This window comes from Clarias gariepinus, chromosome 13 (genome assembly GCF_024256425.1).
Source record: "Clarias gariepinus isolate MV-2021 ecotype Netherlands chromosome 13, CGAR_prim_01v2, whole genome shotgun sequence".
Lineage (NCBI taxonomy): Eukaryota > Metazoa > Chordata > Actinopteri > Siluriformes > Clariidae > Clarias > Clarias gariepinus.
Genome location: NC_071112.1, coordinates 9,668,347 through 9,691,577, shown reverse-complemented (window position 1 = coordinate 9,691,577; position 23,231 = coordinate 9,668,347). Strand labels below are relative to the sequence as shown.

The window sequence follows — 23,231 nt, the reverse complement described above, 5'->3', positions numbered from 1 at the left end:
ATGCTATCCTGGTAATATAATCTACATGAGCTTCAAATGAAAGGCTGGAATCTATAATCACACCGAGGTCTTTTACTGTTGCTATTGATGGAACAGAAAGACCATCTAAAGTTACAGAAAGTTACAAAGTTACTTATAGCTGTATGCGGTCCTATGACTTTAACTTCTGTCTTAACAGGATTAAGCAGAGGGAGGTTAATTAGCATCCAATCTCTTATGTCCTGCACACATTGCTTAACTTTAGTAAACTAGTTTTTCTCATCTGGTTTTGCTGAGATATATAACTGTGTGTGGTCAGCATAACAATGAAAACTAATACAGTACCATGCTTATGGATTATGTAGAGGAAGCATGTAAAGGGAAAAAAGCAGTGGGCCTAAAACCTGAATTGAAATGGGTGCATGGGAGCCTACTTTTAGAAGGCCTTCCTATTATGGTCCTGGCTTCTGGCTACCAGGGGGTCCTAGGGAGGATGGGGGGTTTGGGGGTTTTTCAAGGAGCCTCTGATTATGAGGGCCCTACTGGGAGGCCCTAGGGAGGAGGGTGTAGTGTACCTTTAGAGGGCCATCCATGGGGCCCCTGGCTTCTGGGGGGAGGGGAGAGGGGCGTGTTAACAGCCTTACAGAAGGCCCTCTGACTAGGGAGTGGTAGCATAATGGGATGAAGGCGGTTAATCTGTCCGCTGAGTGGCCCCCAGACCTGTGTAGCAGTGTAAGAGTTTGACCAGTGTTATCACTCCCAGGGCTGTAGTGGAGGCAAAACGCAAATAAACACGGTTTACCCACCTCTGAAATTTCAGAATTAGAGTTTACCCACTTCTCAATTGATCTAAATGCACATGATAGTATAGTTTATGCACAAAATGTGATCACAGAATTCGTAGTTCACCCACCTCTTCAGCTGGACACGGTACACATGAAGTTTGATCACTAACCGTGCCCCAACATGGCTCTCACTGTACGTTCACATCAGGAGAGACCAAAGCGAACACGTCGCCAAGGTCGTTGAAAAAGCTTCGTTGTTGAATTTGCTTTATTCACTTTGTTCGCTCATTAAAACGTTTGATTTAGCCTGTTACCATGGGGCGTTGGTAAATCTATATATTAGAATTGGTTTTCACCGAACCGCGTCATTACTCATTACATAAGGTTAACTGACTTTAACTTCTCTTTTTCACTCTGGTCGCCCAATTTGCTACGCTGCCAGTGAATTTGCTTTGTTCGGCCAATTCGCTGACTCTTCATAGAGAAATAATGACCTTCGACGCTCTGGTCTCTTCTGATGTGAGTGTACGTGACATCAATTATGACACTCCAAATAATAAATATTTGAATTAATTTGAGAAACTTGGTGTTAATAACAGTTTTTTCACATTAGAGAACTTGCAATGCGTAAATCATGGGGAGAGACCTAGCTTTTCCCATGGTAATAACCAAGCTGCTGAATAGAAATGGGATGATTAGCAAAAGTGCTTTGATTTAGAGCATGAATTGTATGACATTCAAACTGCATGATCAGATTGCATTGTTGATTAAAACTGGACAAGTTCTAATATTTTCTCACTTCTGTCTGGTGGTTATTTTACTCGATGGTAGAACAGCAGACAGCATGCTGTAGTAGACAGTTGCTACCCCTCCCCCACTCTCTCAGTCAGAGTGTTGCAAAATTGTTACATTTCCTCCAGTCAGCCAATCAGGTGTTGTGACTATTAAATTAAGCCACCTTCTTTTCACTTTTTCCGAGGTAAAAAACAGCAAAAGATAGTTTTGTCAACATCATTCTGCTTTTACAACACGGTACGCGTATGCCGCACAAGTATGGACCCACAAGTGGCATGATGACGTAGCAACTAGCCATCCCAGACAATGCTGGCGTTTCTTTTTTTTTTTTTTGAGGGAGGGGGCGCCCTCGCGAACGTTTTGCCCAGGGGCCCACACAACCCATAATCCGTCCCTGCTCAGAGGGTCTTCTGGGCTAGGTTTGAGAGGAAATCTGCAAATTCACAAAGAAATTCAGAGTATGCCCTGGAGGTCTGTAAATGGTAATTAGTGGGATAAATTTATAGACTGTATTATACCATATTATATAATTCTTCTAAGGAAATAATACGATCACCAATAAACTAAGCCAATATGATCTTAATACATTGAGGATGCAAAATTATGGAGGGGTTTTGATATCTTGAAAGGGTCAGCTGTGACAATGCCTTAAACTTATACCAAAAATTGTTCAATAACTTTGTGTGATGTAATATTGAATGATATTACATTGAGTGATGCTTTTCCAGCATTTGGGGCTTTTTGTAGGTCTGAACATAAAATTCCCCCTTCTTTAAAATTATGTTATAATGGTTTTCGTATGTCCCCTTTAAATGCATGTGCCAAGTATGTGCACTGTCTTTCTGATGCACCCGGGTGGTGATAGTGCAGGGTGCTTGGACCCACTCATTGTTGCAACTTTATTTAGCACCTAAGCACAATGAAATCAGCCCTATGTCATCATAGTGTGTGAGGACCCTCTTGTTGTTCTAAGGATTTTTTCCCCCATAACCCAGGGCTTTTTCGGAGTCTAAACACACACACACACACACACACACACACAAACTGTTCAAAGGTTTAAATGATGGTTTATTGACATGACAGATGTCTAGGGCCCAAGCTGACATTAGCCCTATTACGTCATAGTGTGTGAAGTGTGCAAGTTGTGCAGTGCACCTGGGTGGCGATGGCGCAAAGCGCTTGGGCCCACTCATCATTGGTTGCAGATATATTTATTTATTTATTTTTCGACCAACTGGGACTCAGAGGACTTAACATGCTCGAAAAGTCATGAAAATCAGCAGACAGGTTAGATCTGCTGCTATTAGGATGCCTGAGCACCTGGGCCCCGAGTGAGATTTTTCTGCATAGCTCATACATACTTGCACACAGACAAAACCCAGTACACACTTAAAGCTCATTGAGCTGAACAATTTCTGCTTTGTCATGGGTTCTACCCAACAGGGAGTTAGTTATTTTGCATTGTTTGCTAAATGCACCCAATAGATTTTGATGTTCTTCTTCTCAGGGATTCATAAAATCACCAACAACCCCAGGCCTATGTGATCTTAATACATTAAGGATGATTGCGGAGGGATTTTTGATATCTTAAATGGGTCAACCATGGTGACATCATAAACTTATGCTGAAAAGTGGTTATTAACTTTCTGTGTGACATTATATTAAGTGACAACACATTGAGTGACATCACATTGAGTGACATCAATAGTCATGATGCTTTTTTTCCAGCATCTGAGACTTTTTGGAGATCTAAACATAAAAATTCCCCCTTTTCTAAAATTATGTCATAATGGTATTGATATGACCCTTTAAATGCATGTGCCCACTGTGCCCATTGTCTTTGTGCGCCAGGGGGCAATGGCGCAGGGTGCTTGCGCCTGCTCATAATTGCTTGATATATTTAAAAATTGTGATTAATTGTGATTAATCAGTCTATGACTGTGATTAACTAGATTTTTAGAACAGCACTTGTGATACAATAATAAAATCATAACATAATAAGAAAATAATATTGGATATTTTATGTAAAACTGTACCATTTCAAAAATAAACATTTTATATCTATAGTTTAAATGACAATACTTTCAAAATCAAATTATAATTTATTATATAGAAGAATCCTTTTTGAAAAAAAGCACATGATATTTCAAGAAGTAAACATAAATGTAATATTTGTAAGAAAATAATATTTAATATTTAAAGATTTGTAATATTAAAAAATGGAATATTATATATTTTCAGATTGAATGCTTTAAGAATAAAATTATAATCTAATTAGAAAATAATATTAGATATTTTAGAGAAAAAAAACACAATTTTCCAAAATTAAATAATAGAATTAAGATTTAAGTTCAGTGTTTTAAGAATAAAATCATAATACTATAAGAAAATAGTACCAGGTTTTCTTTCTTCCTTTCTTTCTTTTACTTTTTTTTTTTACAGGCAAATTAATCATAATATGTAAGGAAGAAATATTACAAATGACAAAAGACAAATCAATGGAAATTTTGTACTTATTAAAAGCAGTTTCTTTTAACCATTTTATCCTGTAGTCTTGTCTTTCCTTCCTTCTCTTTTAAGTTATACCCTTTCACTTGGTCTGAATGCCCCTTTGTTTAGGTACTGATTCTGTTCTTTTTCTTTCGAGGTTTAAATCGTCCAAAACAGGTCTCGTGTTTTGTTTCATCCAGCTGATGAAAGCGTGTGTTTGTTTAAACGAGCGTCTCTGATACACAGCAGGTAATCGTGGCCGTTTCTCGCTAAGAGCTTGGCTACATTATCGACGTTCTGCTAAAAACCTGTTTTTCAGTGAGCAGGGATGTTCATTAGGTAGAAGTGCTGAATGAAACGAATCGGCCATCACGATGAATTACGCTGATTAGAACAGTAATTATTTCTCTTGGCTAAAACTAGATTCAATTTCCTAACAGGTACACACCGCCGAGAGGGAAACGCTGAGCGAGGAAGAGGGAGATGGTGCGCTCCTAATCCAACATCACACATGGGAGGATGCTCTTGGTGGCCATGTTGGTGAAAATCAGCGGCCTTGGATGAAGTGACTGATTTAAACTAATGTGAAGTTAATCATAGCTGTAAAAGAAAACACATCATTAAACAACATGTATGTTCATGTTATGATTAAAGTGAGAAATGCATGATCTTTAAACTTTAATATTAAAGCAAATAAAAAAACAAATTAACAATATAAGAGAATAGAAAGCTAGATTGTGATGTAAGTGTGAATTTACCCTCACTTCATCTCTCTATGAAAACAATAATGATGATGCAGCTGTCTTTAGTCTTTCAGCCTGTCCTAGTCTCTCATCTCATCATCTATACATGTCACTGCAGAAGATCCCAAAGCTTTAACCTTAATGTTACCAAATCACCATCGTGCACACCATCTGGCCCTTTGTAGATCTCAAACTCAGTGCCAACCACGTAACATAAAGCAGTTTATGTATTAAAACGCTTTTTATAGTGCAAAACAAGTCATGATTGTCTCTCAGAGATTTAGAGAAATTGTCTTACTTATTTGGGTCCAGGAGCACACACACAGACACACACACACACACACATACAGATTAGGATCTGTGTTTCTGTTCAAGTTTAAAGTTCAGCTCAGTCACAACTCATCAATCAAGTGCATCAGTCATCCATTAAGAGTTTGTGTTTGTAAGTGTGTGTGTATGTGCGTGCACCAATTTTGATGGATGTAAGCAAGTAAGGAGATGTTTTTAAACTCCAATCTGTTATCCTAATAATCATGCACCTGAGCGTGCTTAAGATCGTCACCCTACCTGCTGTATTACAAATCTGCAGTGTTCAGGTCTCAGCTTGTGTGTGTGTTGGTGTTTAAACAAAAAGTTTTTCCTTTTTTTATTCCACTTTCACACTAACAAGAGTTTAGCAAAGGTAGATATATTTTACCCTAAGAATGACCTGCATCAATTAATTCAACTAAAAAACACATTCTTTTAGACATCAAAGTCGCCATTTTGATTCCCTAGCTAAATATCTAATGCATTGGTCTTGTTCTGTTAACTTTCTTATGTACATGAGCTGACCAGCTTCTAACACAAGGCTGAATCCCCATCTAAAGTAATTATGTTATTATAACAAATCAAACGTATGCAAATAAATACCATTTTTGCCTTTTTCATCCATTTTTACATGCTTGTTTCTTTTTTTGAATAAGTTATGTCAGTATGTCCACCATAACATACTGGATATGAAAATAATCAACAGAACAGAAGCAATCAGTTGCTAGGTTGCTCTTTTATCTGTGTGATACAGCATCAGATAATCTGATAGGTCATCAGGTGATCATAAAATAATCTATATGTTATTTTTTGGGTTTTAAAATACATCTGTATAATAGCCCAGTGACAGTTACTGGTACTTCTTCCATACGTTTTTGTGATTTGACAACAAGGTAGTCACTGTAAGGGTTTTTCAGTTTTTATTTTAAATTCCACAATGTTAGCATAAATCACACATAGTAGTGTATGAGAAACTATGAGAGTTAATGAGAAAAAGTAGTCATTATAACTTGTAAAGAAAACCAAACTTGTTTGCTTAGCAAAATAAGAGATCATGCGCTCCCCAGATACTGCTACTTCTACTTACAAAACAGAAACTAATCACTAAGAAATCTTGTAGGGTCCTGTGAGAAGAAAAAACATAGCATGCTATTAACTCAGCGTGTAATTCATTTAACACTTCTGTTATTTTTTTTTAAAAAACATGCTAATCTCATATTAACTCTTATGATATTTAAAAAATCCAGTGAGCAATAATACTTCTTCCTAACTTTTCAAGACAAGTGGTGGTGTGCTTAGTAAATAAAGACAAAACTATCATGTTAAAGTGCTTTAGCTACTTGAGCTAATACATTGCTAATAGTATGCTGCTATTGCATTTATTCTTTTCTGTAATTAGCTAAACCAACTCTATTGACCTGTTTGAAGATCAGTCAGAACAATCTAACGTATATCTTGCTAAAACTTGTGAAAGAGTGGTGGTGTTTAGTAACTGCTAAATTCAGCTGACTGCTAAATCTTTAGGAGTGTAATATGCTAACATGCTAATTCAGGAAGTCTCTTATTTTTTCTTTCCTGAAAAAAAAAAAAAACTTAATTCCAGGTTGAATGCTAAACTTTTTGCAGATAGGTTTTTTTATGTGCTTGTATTAAACAATAGTGTGCTTAAATTTAAAATTCCTAAACTTTCCTTTCTCTCTCTCTCTCTCTCTCTCTTTCTCTCTCTCTCTCTGTGTTTTCTTGTTTTTTGGCCATAAGCAGTAATGCGATGATGCATTAGTTCAGCACAGCTAAGCATGAATGTTAATTGCAGGAAGAACAAACCTGCTCACTTCCTTTTACCCCCTCTTTCTGTCCCTCCTTTTCTACCGCTCAATTGATCCATTCTTTCAGTCTTCAGGATGACATTCTAACGATATTATATTTCTTTGAGACACAGGCCTGATCACAGTAGGAAATATTTAACTTTTACTTTAGCATGTAGTGCACTACGAAGAGTATAAAATACTAATAAGGGCTTACACAAAAGAAATTAGAGCACTATTATTAAGTGCTGAAGTAATAACATTTACATCCTATTTAGGGGACAAACATAATCCAAGAAAGTTATAACATTATCTGTCTAGTAAAAGGGGCAATTTGGTTGTTCAGCACTAACATGCAGTGGTACCTTGGCATATGAATTTTGTGCAAGATTTACTGAAAACATAGCATCATCGGTCCTAAAAATGTTAACAAGCACAACAACAAGAAGAAAAGGGAGCCGGTGCCTTCCCTATTCGATCATTTTTTTCGTAAAACCCGGCGTCGTCTTAAGAAATATCTGCGTACACACGAAACCACTGAAAACGGTGTAGTATATATGCCAGACCAGTATGGGGCGCTGTAATTCTGCCATAGAGATACACTGTACACGGAGAAGAAGATTTTGAGCATGCACATAACCTTCGCGCTGTATACGAACCAAGATTGTGTTGTCCATTATCGCTTGTTGCTTATAACAGTTGCATCAAAGCAATAGATTTTGCTGTAATAAAGCTAGTAGGCTTAAACGAACACAATCATGTAGTCCGCCATTATTGTTGTTGCTGTTCCGTGTGACGCAGCCGACACGTGATGTGATGACATCATCGTTTCACAAAATATACGGATTGGCCGTACACACGAAATCGCAAGGGCGTTGTTTTCAGATTTATCCACTTTGGGACCCGGTTTAAAAAAATAGCGGTTTCAGTCTCCTAAAACGCCGGATCCGTGTGGACGAAACGCCAATACGATAAAAAATGTATACGTATACAGCGAAATGCGTCTCCGTGTGGACAGGCCCTCAGTTTAGTTTTTAAAGCAGGCGGTGCCAAGATAAATTAAGGTTGAGTGAGGTTTAATGTTTATATATTTCATGTTACTTCATTTACATTCTTTTTTTTTGTTTTGATTATTTTTAGAGGCAAAAATATATAATTCAAGTGTTGGAAATGGGTAATATTGGTTATATTTTTTTTATATCTCAATAGGATTATCTACATTTACATTATTTCCCATGGGAAAATGCATTTCGCAATATAATATTTGTTTTAAGAACTCGCCTCATGAACAGATAAAATTTGTATGGCAAGGTACCAATGTACATAAGTCATTTACCAATGCACTGCATACATTATGCATACATACAGTAGGGTGTCTATAAGTGCACTATATATAGTATCTATAAATGCACTACATAGGTTGTCTATACACTCCAGGGGCTTTCTTTAAGAACAATATGTAGTGTGTCTATAAGTGTGCTAAATATGGTGTCTATAAGTTCACGACATAGAGTGTCTATAAGTGCACTACATAAGGTGCATTCCGATCAGCCTGAAGTACCCTGCAAACATACTTCGCATGGCGTTCAGCCATGTGAATTGTCGTTCCAAACTGCAGGGAGCAAAATGTTCAGTTCAAAGGGAACTGCGACCGGCATGGGGAACGAGTGAACAACATGTCTTCACTTCACCACGAAAAGGAATGAATATTTTCCCAAAAAAACTATTTATATATTTATTATCATTATTATCGAGGACACCATCATATTAAAAGGACACAATTTTTTTTTTTTTAAATCAAGAAATCGTTAGTATTATATAGGCAAGTAATGTGTAAAAAAAAAAAAAAAGAAAAAATAAATCTCCATACATCTGTAATCATTTATAGGTTATATATATTTAATTAGTATATGTTTAAAATCAGTTTTTGATTGAATAAATATTTAATATTTAATGTCCATAGTGTGAACTTTCCAGGTACCCGAGATGCTTATGTTTACCATGGTAATGCACATCTGTGCTGGTAACTTCTCAGGGTGTTTTTAATGGTGGGGTTTTGTTGAAGGAAGTTCCCTTCACCAACATCCCCTGCAATCAGAGCAGGGAGTAGGAAGCAGCATAGGCTGTCTATAAGAACACAACATGGAGTGTCTATATGAGCTTTTCATAGGGTGTCCATAAGTGTGAAGTGCACAATAAATGGTTTGACATAGACACATTCTCCACATGATATTTAGTGGACATAATTGTAGTGGATGATGGAAAGAGGAGTTAGTTTGTTTGTTTGGGAACCACACTAAATTTAACACAGTGACTTAACACCCTAAGTAGTGTCTTCTTTACACTTTTACAACCCACAGTGTGTTAGAGCATGTGTGTAATTTCCGTATTAAATCCTTGTTTGACGATCCCTCATTCCCTACATGTGAGTGACTTAGTGCCCTTAGCGTTCTGTTAGATCATGTGTTTATCCCTTGTTAATCCCTTGCATGACACCTAAGATCTGTCTGTCCCTCTTTCTCTGTTTGTCCCTCTGTCTGTCAGTCTCGTATTACTTTCTGAACGACTGCCGATGGTTCCAGTTTTAATCGCACGTCCCTGTGGGACGCTTTGATCAGAAAGGATTAACGGTTTGGAGGGTGAAAGTGGGGGCGGGTTCATTTAAAGTGAATTCCATCAGTGCACAAATTTAGTTAATTTTACTGTCCATCTCTCTCTCTCTCTTTCTCTCTTACACACACACATGCACACGCACACACACACGCACACACACACACACACACAATTTGTTATAGTTCAATTATAATACCAGGTAACCATTAACCATAACCATAATAAAAATAACTACAAACTAAAAAAGAGTTAGCATTAACCTCTTAACCTCAAGGAGCACTGAGAATCATTTCATCAAAGGAAAGTCACATAATCTTCCAGCAAAGTCATAAAGTTACGCCTGATCCTGTATCGGCATTAAATCCTGCTTTCATACTGTCACTTTTTTTCCCCTCCTAATTTTGTGCATGTCAAACCTCATGTACACCAGCAACTTGTGTAACAGCTTGTGATTGTTATCAGAGAAACAGGTTCTTCTGAACTTACTTTAAGGCTGATGATGTTGGTGGTCCTTATCAGAATAACAATGCTGTTATGAAAGTAAAAACGACACTCTCTGTGAGCTCTGAGCCACCTCGGCCTGGATTTCCTGGACGTATGGCCTTTTTGAAAATGTTTGCACCATTAAATGTTCTCAAGGTTTTTTTTTATTGCCATGTCAGGGAGTTTTTCAGAAATTTCATCTCCCGGTTTGACTTAAACACCCCTACTAGTAAAGTTGTGTATAAATGTTTTGTGCTGGATTTTCAAATGATTCAAATTTTTTTCTAAAAATTATCTTAAAATTTTTTCTTTTTTTTTTGGCAAATAATTTAACTTCATTCAAACATACAGTATATATGTGGAAAGACTTTTCTTTCTGAGTTTAACCAGTTACTGATCCTGCTGTTTGTTCAAATTCAAAGAAAGGTAGGGGTGATGGTGGGGGATAACAATAGGGGCGGGGGGGGGGGGGGGTACCACCATAGGGGTAGGTGGAGTCTTTGTGGTTGCAGTTGGAGGGCAGGAGAACAGAACCGAACACGAGTAGTGATACCGATACTAATCTCAGGGTTTAAGGTCAAAGACCTCTGCTCACACTCCACCTCCGTCTGTTTCTTTTCCCTTCGAGCTACCAGGGGTCATGACCTTTAGCACAGTTCATGAGTTTGACCCCATTGATTTTTTTTTCATGAGGTTTGGAATGGTTCAGTGAGACAACACTGCTAGACAGACACTAGGAAAGAGAATGACACGTACAATAGCACACTACGCTCTTGATCTGTTCAATGATCAGTCTGTCTGTCTGTCTATCTGTACATTTCTTTACAGCATCAATAATTAACCTGTCTATCTATCTATCTGTTTGTACATTTATTTGGCTATCTGTCCAATTTCTAATTGTCTGTCTGTCTGCCTGTTCAGTTGTCTATCAGTGTGCCGGTCTGTCTGTCTCCCTCTCTGTTTATCTTTTAGACTATACATATCACTCAAATCTGTCAGTCTGTCTCTACATAGCAATATGTCTGTCTGTCTTTCTCTTTGTTTGTCTGTCTATCAGTCTGTCTCCTTGTGCATGTGTTTATCAATGTGTCTGTATGTATATATTTTTTTTCTTTACTAATGTCTGTTTATCTCTACCTCTCTGGATAGTTGTCTATCTGTTTGAGCCATTAATTTATCTTTGTACATGTCACTATGATGATGACTCACTAAACACTAAAAAGCAGTAGTGCACTAGGGAATCCTCAGAAGTAGATTCAGCTAATGTACTCTCTCTCTCTTTCTCTCTTTTTTATTCTGGTGATTTATTGAGATGGAGAGATTGTGTTACAGAACACAGGATCATCCCTTCCTTCCCACAGGATATAACCTTTGATCACATGACCTTTGACCTTTAGAGTTAAGCCGCTCTATGCTAATATGATTTTAATGTGATAACTGTCATTCTGAATGGGCCGCTGGGTAAAGCTCTTTCTCTCAGTGTATGTATGTGTGCAATTTGTGTGTGTGTGTGTGTGTGTGTGTGTGTGTGTGTGTGTGCACGCTTTTAAAGACACTCTTAGCATTTTAACAGCAAGAAAGCAAGTCAGCGAGTAACAGATATAGAAGATATAGATTTTGATACCTTATTGTTTCAAAGGAATAGGCAAAATAATTGCATTAAGAACAATTTTACACACAACAATTCAATTTAGACTCCTTACCTTTCCTCTGAGAAAAAAAAAACTTTTTTACCTTTACATGTCTTGTTCTTTTGGACCAAAATATTATCGCCGCTTTAAGGGTTTACGTAATGTCCAGTGTATATTAATTAAATTTGTATTAGAGCTATGTTAATGAATCTTTTAAATCTTAACATTGTTTTTTTATGTATAAAATATTTTCTTCAGTCTTATATGTCTATTATATCAATTAGAAAACTCAGCAAAGTTAGACAATGAATGTAAAAGACATATACAATAAGACTGAAGAAAATATTCAAGTAAGAGCAAATTGGGACATAAATACAGTTCACAGCAATAGTTACACATTTGCCAGAAATTGTCAGCATAAGCATGTAAAAAAAACTTTTAATTTTGCTTTAATAATAGAAAAAATAAGGCAGATTCAGAACCTAAATGTGTGTTCACTCCGTGTGTAATTCATTTGTATGGATTTTCTGTGAAAACTTTTGCACATAAGCGTATGGTAATTGCAGTTTTCCTTTCACCATCAATTATGTTTATACAGTATAAAAGCATTAAAAGGCCACACACACACACACACACACACACACACACACACACACACACACACACACTGTGTTAAGCAGGTCTCCGGTGAAACACTAATTACTCTGTAATGTAACGACACTTCTTTTGAAGAGCTGTTTTTACCTCCACCGACCCTCTTTAAAAGCTTCCCGAGGGCAGCTCAGGTTCCCCCCCACCCACCCACTCTCCACCACCACCACCACCAGTCTCTCTCTCTCCTTCTCTCTCTCTCTCTCTCTCTCTCTCTCTCTGGGGTCTCTGTTGGCTCTGAGAAGACACAGAACATGAAACAAGAGAAGCAACTAATGGTTACAAATGTGTTTTGTGTAAAAGAGAGAAAGATGGGTGTCTCACACACACACACACATGCACACACACACACACACACACACACACACACACACACACACACACACACACACACAAACACACACATGCTGGGCCTTATCAGTATGTAAATCCACTTTTTATCAATACATACACTATGTTTGTACACAACCTCTTCCTGTCCTGGGCTTCAGCTTGAAATAAATAACTAAAAATTTCTTCTTTACTCTTACTTTCCTTTTTTATTAATAAATGTACTTGTTTATAAAATGTGTTTTTTATTTTTAGCATGCGCAGTGCATTGTGGAAGGATAGAGGGCAACACCTGTCACAATATGATATTCACAGTTATTAATAATGTTCCCATTCTGTCTCAGGCTCTGTTAATCAAGCATGACAATCACGCTCATCAATTATAAATGTAAACACACTAACCATAAATAAACAAGGAATAAATAAATATAGACCTATTAAATGCTTTCCTAAATGACTACAAGCACAATGATACAATAATAAAATGACTGTTACTAAATTACAAATGCCCTAATAAATTATTATTATATTAGCTATATTAGTAGCTCAGGTGGCTAAAGCTTTAGGTTGTTGGTTTGGGGATCTGAGAATCTGTGTTTAAGCAATGCTGTCAGTATATTGCCACACCCCATACTAACTAGTCACTGCATGCTGGGATAAAATAAGAGGGTTATGTCAGGAAGGGCATCCAGCATAAAACCTGTGCCGGGTTGATGGTCCGCTGTGGTGACCCATTGAGAGAAACAGCCAAAAGACCAATATCTCCAGGGTTCTATGTTCTCAGTGCACTATGTCTCCAGGGTTTTAAATTGCCTGTATACTATATTTACAGATTATGTGTTCTCAGGTTTTTTTTAGGTTTCTTTGTTGTTTTTGGATGATCTATATTTCTATGGTGTTATTTATGCAATATGATTCTAGGCTCTCTGTTCAATATATCTCAAGGGTTCTTTTCTATACCCTATATCTAGAGGGTTCTATGGTCTTTGTGTGCTATATCATGTCCCAGATTTGATTTGATTAACCTTGATGATTGGATAATGCCAACATGAAGTAACGAGACTTAACTTGAACTGAGCCTTAGAAAAAAAGGAGGCATTTCTGCAATGTTGGTAATATGTCTTGTCTTACTTCCACCAATGGATCACCACAGCAGACCATCTGATCCATTCAACAGCTAGGCACAGGTTCTACGCCGGATGCCTTTCTGACACAACCCTCCCATTTTATCCAGCTTAGGACTGGTTCTACATGAGGTTTGGGCATTGGGTGGAAACTGAACCCAGGCCATCATGGCAGGCTGGAAGCCTACCACTGAGCCACCAATGCCCTTGTCGCATTCATTGTGTTTTTAATTCATTTATATTTTTTGTTACTATAAAAAGCATATATTCTTAATTCGATTAATATGTGACTTTTTTGTTCTAAGGTGAAAATAATAGTTTATATGTCTATATATGACTGTATAAATCTAAGAGTGCTTTGCTCTTCCTTCAATTTGTATAATGACGCTGAGCATTCTGGGTAATTAGCCTTTTAAAGCACAGGGGCTGCCATGTTGGATTAAGATGATTTGGGGCGAGTCAGACTCATTAGGCTTAATTATGATCCAATTAGAAACATCGTTTAACTAAACGAGCAAATAATGTAGAGGCGGAGGAGTGCACTAAAAAATTACAGCTTTTAAATAGAATAATGAGCCGCTTCATCGTCCACTCTGGGGAAAAAAGAGTGGGAGAGAGAGGGAGGGAGAGGGAGAGAGGGAGAGAGAAGTAAAGCAACAACGACGTAAAAAAAATCATGCAAGACAAATTTACATTTAAAAAAATTTCCTGGTAAATTCACCCTTAATTCACAATTTTAGTAGCTCTGACAATAGTGCAGCTGTAAACTACTTTTTTTACGTTAGAGCACTCGCTTTAGTAGGTCTATCATTTCATTCACAGTTAGCCATGTTGGTCTTAGATGTAATGCTGCAACGTTACATTTTTTTAAAAAGTGGGGCAAAAAGGAATCAGTCAGCCACCAACTGTACAAGTTCTCCCACTTCAAAAGATGAGAGAGGCCTGTCATTTTCATCATAGGTATACCTCAACTATTAGAGCCAAAATGAGAAAAAATAAGAAAATCACATTGTAAAGAATTTATTAGAGAAGGTGGAGAATAAGTATTTGGTCATTTACAAACAAGCAAGATTTATGGCTCTCACAGACCTGTAACTTCTTTTTTAAGAGGCTCCTCTGTCTTACACTCATTATCTGTATTAATGGCATCTGTATAAAAGACACCTGTCCGCAACCTCAAACAGTCACACTTCAAACTCCACTATTGCCAAGACCAAACACCAAACAAAATTATAGACTTGCACCAGGCTGGGAACACTGAATCTGCAATAAGTAAGCAGCTTGGTGTGAAGAAATCCAACCCCATAGAAAATCTTTGGAGGGAAATGAAAGTCTGTGTTGCCCAGTGACAGCCCCAAAACATCACTGCCCTAGAGGAGATCTGTATGGAGGAATGGGCCAAAATACCAGCAGTGTGTAAAAACCTTGTGAAGACTTACAGAAAATGTTTGATCTCTGTCATTGCCAACGAATGCTATATAACAAAGTATTAAGATTAAATTTTGTTATTGATCAAATACATATTTTCCACCATCATTTGCAAATAAATTCTTTAAAAATCCCACAATGTGATTTTTTGGATTTTTTTTTGGACAAATACTTTTTTGCCTGCAAAAAATGGAGATAAAGTCAGAGGCCAGATTGAGGTGGTTTGGACATGTTCAGAGGAGAGATGGTGAATATATCGGTAGAAGGATGCTGAGGTTGGAACTGCCAGGCAGGAGGTCTAGAGGAAGACCAAAGAGGAGATTTATGGATGCAGTGAGAGAGGACATAAAGTTAGTTGGTGTGAGAGAAGAGAATGCAGAGGATAGGGTTAGATGGAGGCAGATGATTCGCTGTGGCGACCCCTGAAAGGGAACAGCCGAAAGACAAAGAAGAAGAAGAATTACTATACCATGCAATTATTGAAAATTTTACTATAAATACCACACAGCACAGCAAAAAAAAAGGGGGGGGTGGGGGGGAGTTGACATTGGTGTAAATGGGATTTTCTCCTCAGCTGCTCCATTTAGCTGTGATTCAAAGTAGAATGGGGATAAAACACTTTCCATATAAAGCGTTAGTGTAGCGCTATGGTGGCTCGCGGGAGCCAAAAAAGGGACACATAAAGTGGTTTCTTTGTTATGGTTCCCTCAGATTCATTTAGGCACAGAGACAGGAGTCTAAAGGCAGTTTTAACTCTCATGATAACGCTAGTGTTTATTTTATCGGCTACTAAACACATCCTACATTTTACTTAAATAATCAGTAATAAAGAGGAATAAACAAAAATTTTGTGGTCAGTCAGAATACACTTCACTGTTTTCAGCCATTCAGATCACATTGTATTACTCTCAGCCAATCAGAACACAACATACTTATTTCAAGCGATTGTAATAAAGTGTACATCTCACAGCCAATCAGAACAAACTGTACAGCTCTCCTCTAATGAGAACATATTGTACTGATCACAGCCAATCACAATGTGTTCCTCTCAGCCAATGAGAATACACCATACTGCTCTCAACCAGTTGTAACAAAGTGTACAACTCTCCTCTAATTAAAACCCACTGCACTGCTCTCAGCCAAGTAAAACACAAAATACTGCTCCCAGCCAATCAGAACATACTACACTGCTCTCATCACCAATCAGAACTTACTGTACACAATGCACTGATCTTGTTAGACAGAGAAAAACCTGCTATCCCAGCCAATCAGCCCCCACAGTGCTTCTCTCAGCCAATCAAACCTCACCATCTCTCTCTCGGCCAATCAAACCCCACTTTGCTTCTTTTAGCCAATCAAACCCCACTATGCTTCTCTTAGCCAATCAGAACACAATAAACTGCTCTGAGCCTCAGAATATACTATACTGCTGTCATTTAATTAGAACACACTCTGCTGCTCTCATCCAAACAGAACACATCTGAAATGTCAACTTTCTAAATGGTTCTGTTTCAGGTACAATCTGTCATCACTCTGCCTGTAAGCTGTCTGTAATAACTAATGGCTAAGGACTATGTGTTACCTATCTTCATCATTATACTTAGTTTCCAGATTTTTCACAAATGTAAATAATACTGCTATGCAATCTAGCTGATCTATCTAAAAGAAATTGCTAGCATGCCATTTAGCTTACTCAACCTGCATACTTTATATAACCTGCTCTAATATTTAATCCAGCAGATAAACCCACTGGATAATATAATTTACCACAGTTTGATTTAATAGCATTTGTCATTTAGCATACTTATTCTTCTTTAAGGAAAGCTCTCACACAGTAAATAGCAGTTGATATATGCTAAACTTAAAGCAGACTAACCTAAATATGCTGTTTTTATATGCTACATTATGTATGTGCAGTACAAATAGACTAAATAATGTCTTTTAGGAGTTTGGATATGCTTAATAAAGTATTTGAGTCAGTTAAATGATGTGTGCCTAATCTAGTATAATATTATTACTGTAAACTGTGTGTAAGTCTGCGAGTTTATTAGCTGTAATACCAAAAGCACTGTGTGTTTGTGTGTGCGTGTGTTTTGCTAATAAGAGCCAGGATCATATACTGCCAAACCTCTCAAAACTGATTGACAAGAATGTGATCAGATTACATTGTGTGTGTGTGTATGTGTGTGTGTGTGTGTATTGTATCACAATAACACAATCTGAACCAATCTGACGTGTGAGTAAACACAATATTTTAACAAGTGACACTTCACTGTAAGACATTTTAAAATAATTTATATTCAATGTTTTATATTTATTTTGTGTGATTGGAATGCTAATATTTTATTTATAATAAATATATGTAATAAAAAAGAAAACAGGCTAGAAATGTTGCAGGAATAATTGTCATGCTGTAGCCTTTCCTATCTTATTTAATAAACAGTTAAATGTTTAAAAAACTGTTGATTATTTAATTTAGTAACAGACTAATGTTTAATAGCTCATTAAAATTCAACAATAGATTTATTATATAATTTAATAAGCAGATTATCATTTATTTATCATTTACACTTAATAAAGAAATGTTAAAGTGCATTATCAGTTTATGTAATGTAACAAGTACACAATTATTTAATAAATAGTTAATTATAAAGTATGAATATTTTAATAAAAATATGACTACCTATTAATAAGCTAACATTTATTTTTATTTATTAAGCTTCTAATTATTTATTAAATAGTTATTCTACAAGCACAAGACTCCTTGATTAATAAGCAGACTGATCAAGCATAAAATAATTTAGAGTGAAGAATAAACTGCATCTATTCTGTTTGATAGTGGACGCTCACAGAGCACTGCTGCTCCCATGTCCGGTGATGATAACTCGTTACTTCATTCACTCATTTACTTGCTCTCTCCCTCTCCCTCGCTTGTTCACTCAATTCTGTATCACTCACCCTCTCACTCTTACTTACTTTCTCATGATCCCTGTCTCATGCTCACTCACTCATTCATTATCTCACTCTCTTTACTCACTCTTTCTTATTTACATTCTTTTATTTAATCTCTCACTCACTTTCTTATAACCTCTCACTCACTCACTCAATCCAACTTACTTAAACTTTCACTCAGTCTTAGTTTCACTCTCATCACTGCCTCTCTTTCACTCACCTGCGTCCTTACTCACTTGCTCACACACTCACATTCTCACTATCTTACTCTAGCACTCAATCACTCTCTTTCTCACTTATTCTCACCCTCACTCATTATCTCACTCACTCACTGTTAACTATTATGTCCCTCACTCTCTTACTCTCTCTCTCATAAACAGTGTAATGTTAAATCATTTTCAATTCAGTGCTCACTTTTATTATTATTATTTTAATCCTTTTTCCTTCACAGCAGAAAGTCATAAAGTTAATCCATTTTTTTCCTCCTCACATATAACGCGTAAAATTGGTTATAATAAAGAGACAGAAAATGTAAATAAATGTACAAAATAATCCAGTATACACACGGTGTATCTTATACAACATGTACAGAAGGTGCTCCACTGAGTTCCTTTGCATTTATGTTTCTTCTTGCTGTTGTTGTTGTTTTACACACATAGGGTCTTTTCATCGCTGCATAATTAGAAATGTTATTTCGGTATAAATGTGGACTCCAATAATTTTTAATAATTATTAATTATAATAGTGATGATAATGAGGCTAATGGTGATGATGATGATGATGATAACTTATTGTTTTTGCTCTGTGAAGAGTTAATATTCGACTTTGTTGTAGAGGTTGTACAAGGGCAGCGGGGGTAAATTACTTCCAGGGTAGTAGAGCGGCGTCGGGAACGCGATCGAGCGCGGCACGGGCACGCGCAGCAGCGAGTTCTCCCGGAGCACGAGCGGTACGCCGACTAGCGCATGCGCTGCAGATGCGTGCGCGGCGTTGGCCGCCTCGAGTTCGGCGGAGATCTGCCTCTTCCACTTGTTCCTACGGTTCTGAAACCACGTCTTTACTTGGGTCTCTGTCAGCTGCAAGCTCGAGGCCAGGCACGCGCGCTCCGAGCTGCTCAGGTAGCGCTTCACGTCGAACGTGGACTCCAGCTGGTACACCTGGCTACGCGAGAACACCGTGCGCGTCTTCTTCTTTGCTGCGCTTCCTCCTCCTCCTGCACCTCCGCTTTGCTTCTCCGCTCCCTCGCGCTGCTGCTCCGCAGAAACGGGAGACACCCGACCGCACGAGCGCTCCCTGTCCCGCTCGCGCTGGTGTTCCTCCCGATAATCTGGTAATAACGACTGCGCCAGGTGATGATGGTGCGCGCGATCCATTGCTTCCGGTCCCGGAAGAAGCGATTTACTCGAACCTGCACCAGAACATAAAATCAGTTTAAAACTAAAACATAATATAATATAATAATATAATATAATATGATATGATATAATATAATGTGCCCTGTGTAAATCTTATATCTGCTGTATAATTAAAATGTGTCCGTCTTTATTATACATTTCATAGAAGTAGTACTTTTGTACATGTTATAAATTGTATAGCTATAATTTGATAATCTTTATACAACAGACTGTCTTATACAGACTTATGCTTTTGTAGGAACCTGGAAACGTTCTACGTAGTACCCAACAGTTAAGGTTTGCTTTCAGAAAAAGGATCAGACGTAACAAAAGTTAGAAATCTTTATGGAACCATTTTAGGATCTTTACTGTAGCTCTTGTGCATATTATATAAGGCCCACTTGATGTTTTCCTATGTGTGTGTAGGGTAGGCCATGGTGTACCAGGAAAAGAACCAGCACAAAGAAGGAAGGACAATTTAAAGGAAGTACAATTCCATACACAACTACAAGACGAGTTCATCAGAAGTGGTCAAGTCATATAGAGGAGGTTTTGCTTAATAGCATCAATAAAAAGTGTAAATCTTCTCTGTTTATGGAGACTGTGTATTCTGGATTTTATGTATATTGTATAATTGTTGTATATTTTATACTATAACTTCCATTGTAATATGCTGTACTATTATAGGTAAAATTTATGTTTTTATTATAGTATAACAACTAAACTCTTTATCTAAACAAACATTTAAACTTCCTTACTCAAACCCTACAATGGGGTTACTACATCCAGTAGTACTATATTTCCTGGACTCTTCATTAGAATTCTTCTTTCCTTGTTGTCATGTGATTATCGTTATGGTTGTATACTGAACCTTTTGTAAAACATACAATAGGTTACATCATGTGTAGAGTAACAGTATAGTATATGCACATGCAGGGAAAGAGAATTAAGGGTGTACAATTAAGGGAAGGGTCCTGTACCACACTAGTGACAGAAAAAAACAATTTTGTACCTTTTAACCTTTAACTGAATGTGTACAGTTTTGTAGGATAGAACATTATATATACTGCATTGCACAATAGTACTGTAATAAGATAATAGCAAGATATATTAATTTAATCCAACACAGCAAAATCCCAAGTGTTGATTTAACACCCCAAGTGTTTATTTTAACAACTGCAATACATATATCTGTTAATTTGAAAACAAATTAACTCTGAAATGTTCAATCAACATTCTGGGTGTTAAATAACTGTAAGTTAACACTGTGATATAGTTTAAAATCCTATGTAGTATGTGCCATACTGTAATAGTAGAATCTGACATTAGCATGTGCATATTGCTGTGTGGATGTTACAGTATGCTCTTTATCTGCTGTACTCATACAGCATAGTACTGTTCTTTATCTACATAAATATGCATCATATATTATAAATCATATCATATATCATATATCATCTCATATAATTTTAACCATTTTCTACATTTTCTAGCAGAATGTCTTCCAAAATGTCTCATGCTTAGATAGCTTTTGACTAAATAAGGATATATTAAAAACATTCCCATGCCTGAATTTAAAAGAATGCATTTAAAGTGCAAACAGTTACATTTGTTAAAACGAGTTTTTCATGAGTTTGAGAGACAGCTGTATGTGCTTACAATGAAATAACAGTCATGTAAATTGGGTTTTGTAAAAAATACAATATATAAATATCTAATATTATAGTTATGGATATCTATATGTTAGTTATAGAATATATACTGTATATGCACCCACAATTCCTGTCTGTAATGTATATCTGATGATAGGGATATTCCGAAAACAGCACACATGGACCGAAACCGGGAAATGAGCAGCTCACGCGCGTTAATTGATTTCTCACAAAGTTGTTGCTTGTGTGTAGCGTTTAATATCAGATATCTGTGCTGTGTTTATGTGTGTGTATAAGTGTGCGAATGTGTGAGAACTCAGAGAGATGAGCGAGCGTGTTAAAGCTCAATTCAGTCAGTCCGAGTGAAAATCAGCCTCCATTTAACGCTCGATTGCGGAAATGTGGCGCCGTTAATTCAATTATCAGACTCGATTAAATTCAGCATAGCACGGGAAAAGCAAATACACACACACACACACAAACACAAAGTGTTAATGAATGTGACCTTTCACCTGCACTGATTAACATCGTGATGGATTTAAAGGGGAAAAAACAGCAACGACAACACGAGGTACAAAAAAATGGTGTATGTGTGTGGTGGTGGTTGTGGAGGAAGGGGGGGGGCGTTGTCAGTTATTCACTCCGACTCATTTTGATCGCTTGTTTTCTTTAGGTAACTCACTAGAATGACACTAGAATATCATCCACTAAATAAACTAATAGATAAACATCACACTTCCCGCTAATATGCGTTACTTAAAATAAGATGAACACGGAATAATGAGATCTTTTTGAGGAATTATTATTCATTAGATGGCATTAGCATATTCAATTTTTCATATTTGCATTTTTATTAGATTATATAATTATATAATTTATTTGATCATCCCTAAAGTGAAGTACAACAAGGTTAAAGCTATTACTACCAAACGTAATGTATTTTATACACATATTGTTGTTATTATTATTACTACTACTACTAATGATTATATATTTTTATTCATCATATATTATTATCACCATTTGTGACAAGATCAACACATCCAGATATTTTGCTGTTTTTTTTCACTTTCACCAACGAAATTTTAAATAACAAAAAATATAAATAATTTAATGTTGCTTAAATATTAAATGTCCCTAATTGAGTTAAAACGCGCCGACGCTTCTTTGTAAGTTTAACACAGTTAAAGCAAATTTTGCTTTAAAAAAAGGGGGGGGAAATGATCCACTTCAGGAGCCTGTATTGTCGACTACCTTTTAAGGCCAGTGTATTAGGACTTATTATTAATAAAGTTATTTTTTAGTAAAGGAATTAGTTTTCACCCCCCCCCATAACTTTCTAATTCTAAAAGTCTTTTTTTCTTTACTCCTACAAAAGATGGACACATTCCTTAAGAAATTTCTCGACCTTAGCAAATGGCTACATGCTACTTATAAGACATGCTACTAATAGGGATTAAAAAGAGAGTTTGTGCTTACCGAGACAGGGGAATGTGAGCGCGCGGTGCCGGCTGCACGGTTCCGGAAGACCGGGCTCGGAGAGGCAGCAGCAGTCCGCCGCGTCTTCCGCCTCCGCTCCGCTCGCCTCATCCTCGGAGCCGGACGCGGACACCGAGAGCGCACGCTTTCGCGGCGTTGTCACCTTGGGGCTCTTGTCGTCCGCATCCGCCGAGCTACCTGTGTCAGCTGGTGCGCCCAGTATGGAGCGGATGGTGAAGCTGGAAACCGGGGCGCTCGCACACTTTTCCTGCGAGTTCGTGCTCATTCTCACCTCATACCAAAAATGTAAAAAATAAATAAATGAAAATAAATAAAATAAAATAATACAATAATTTAAACACTTGCAGGCTCAGACGATGTCGGATGATCGGCTTCACGCGACTAAATCAGGGAGGGCCAAACGAATCCGGTCCATGTGCAATATCTCTATTAGGCTGCATTTAACGGTATAAAGTTGCGCGTGTGAGTGTGTGTGAGTGTAAAGGTGTGTGCCTTGTCTATGTGTGTGCGCGCGCGCATGTGATTTCGTACGTGTGCGTGTACGTGTGTGTCTATGCAGGTAAAAGT

General features: G+C 37.2%; 1 protein-coding gene across 1 annotated transcript; it reads right to left on the bottom strand.

Moving 5' to 3' along the window:
* Positions 1-18,238: 18,238 nt before the first annotated feature.
* Positions 18,239-23,231, bottom strand: LOC128536125 (homeobox protein HMX2-like). The gene is made up of 2 exons (XM_053510288.1): positions 22,644-23,231; positions 18,239-19,526 (listed from the first exon to the last, which is right to left on the bottom strand). Exons 1-2 carry the CDS (start codon positions 22,927-22,929, stop codon positions 18,931-18,933), a joined length of 882 nt encoding a protein of 293 aa, XP_053366263.1. The 5' UTR covers positions 22,930-23,231; the 3' UTR covers positions 18,239-18,930.

What these genes read in the sequence shown, in the direction of transcription:
- LOC128536125 (XM_053510288.1), bottom strand. Translation starts at nt 22,929, where the DNA reads ATGAGCACGAACTCGCAGGAAAAGTGTGCGAGCGCCCCGGTTTCCAGC. An exon ending in GCTCACATTCCCCTGTCTCG is followed by an intron (nt 19,527 to 22,643) that starts GTAAGCACAAAC and finishes GTTCTGGTGCAG; the next exon opens with GTTCGAGTAAATCGCTTCTT.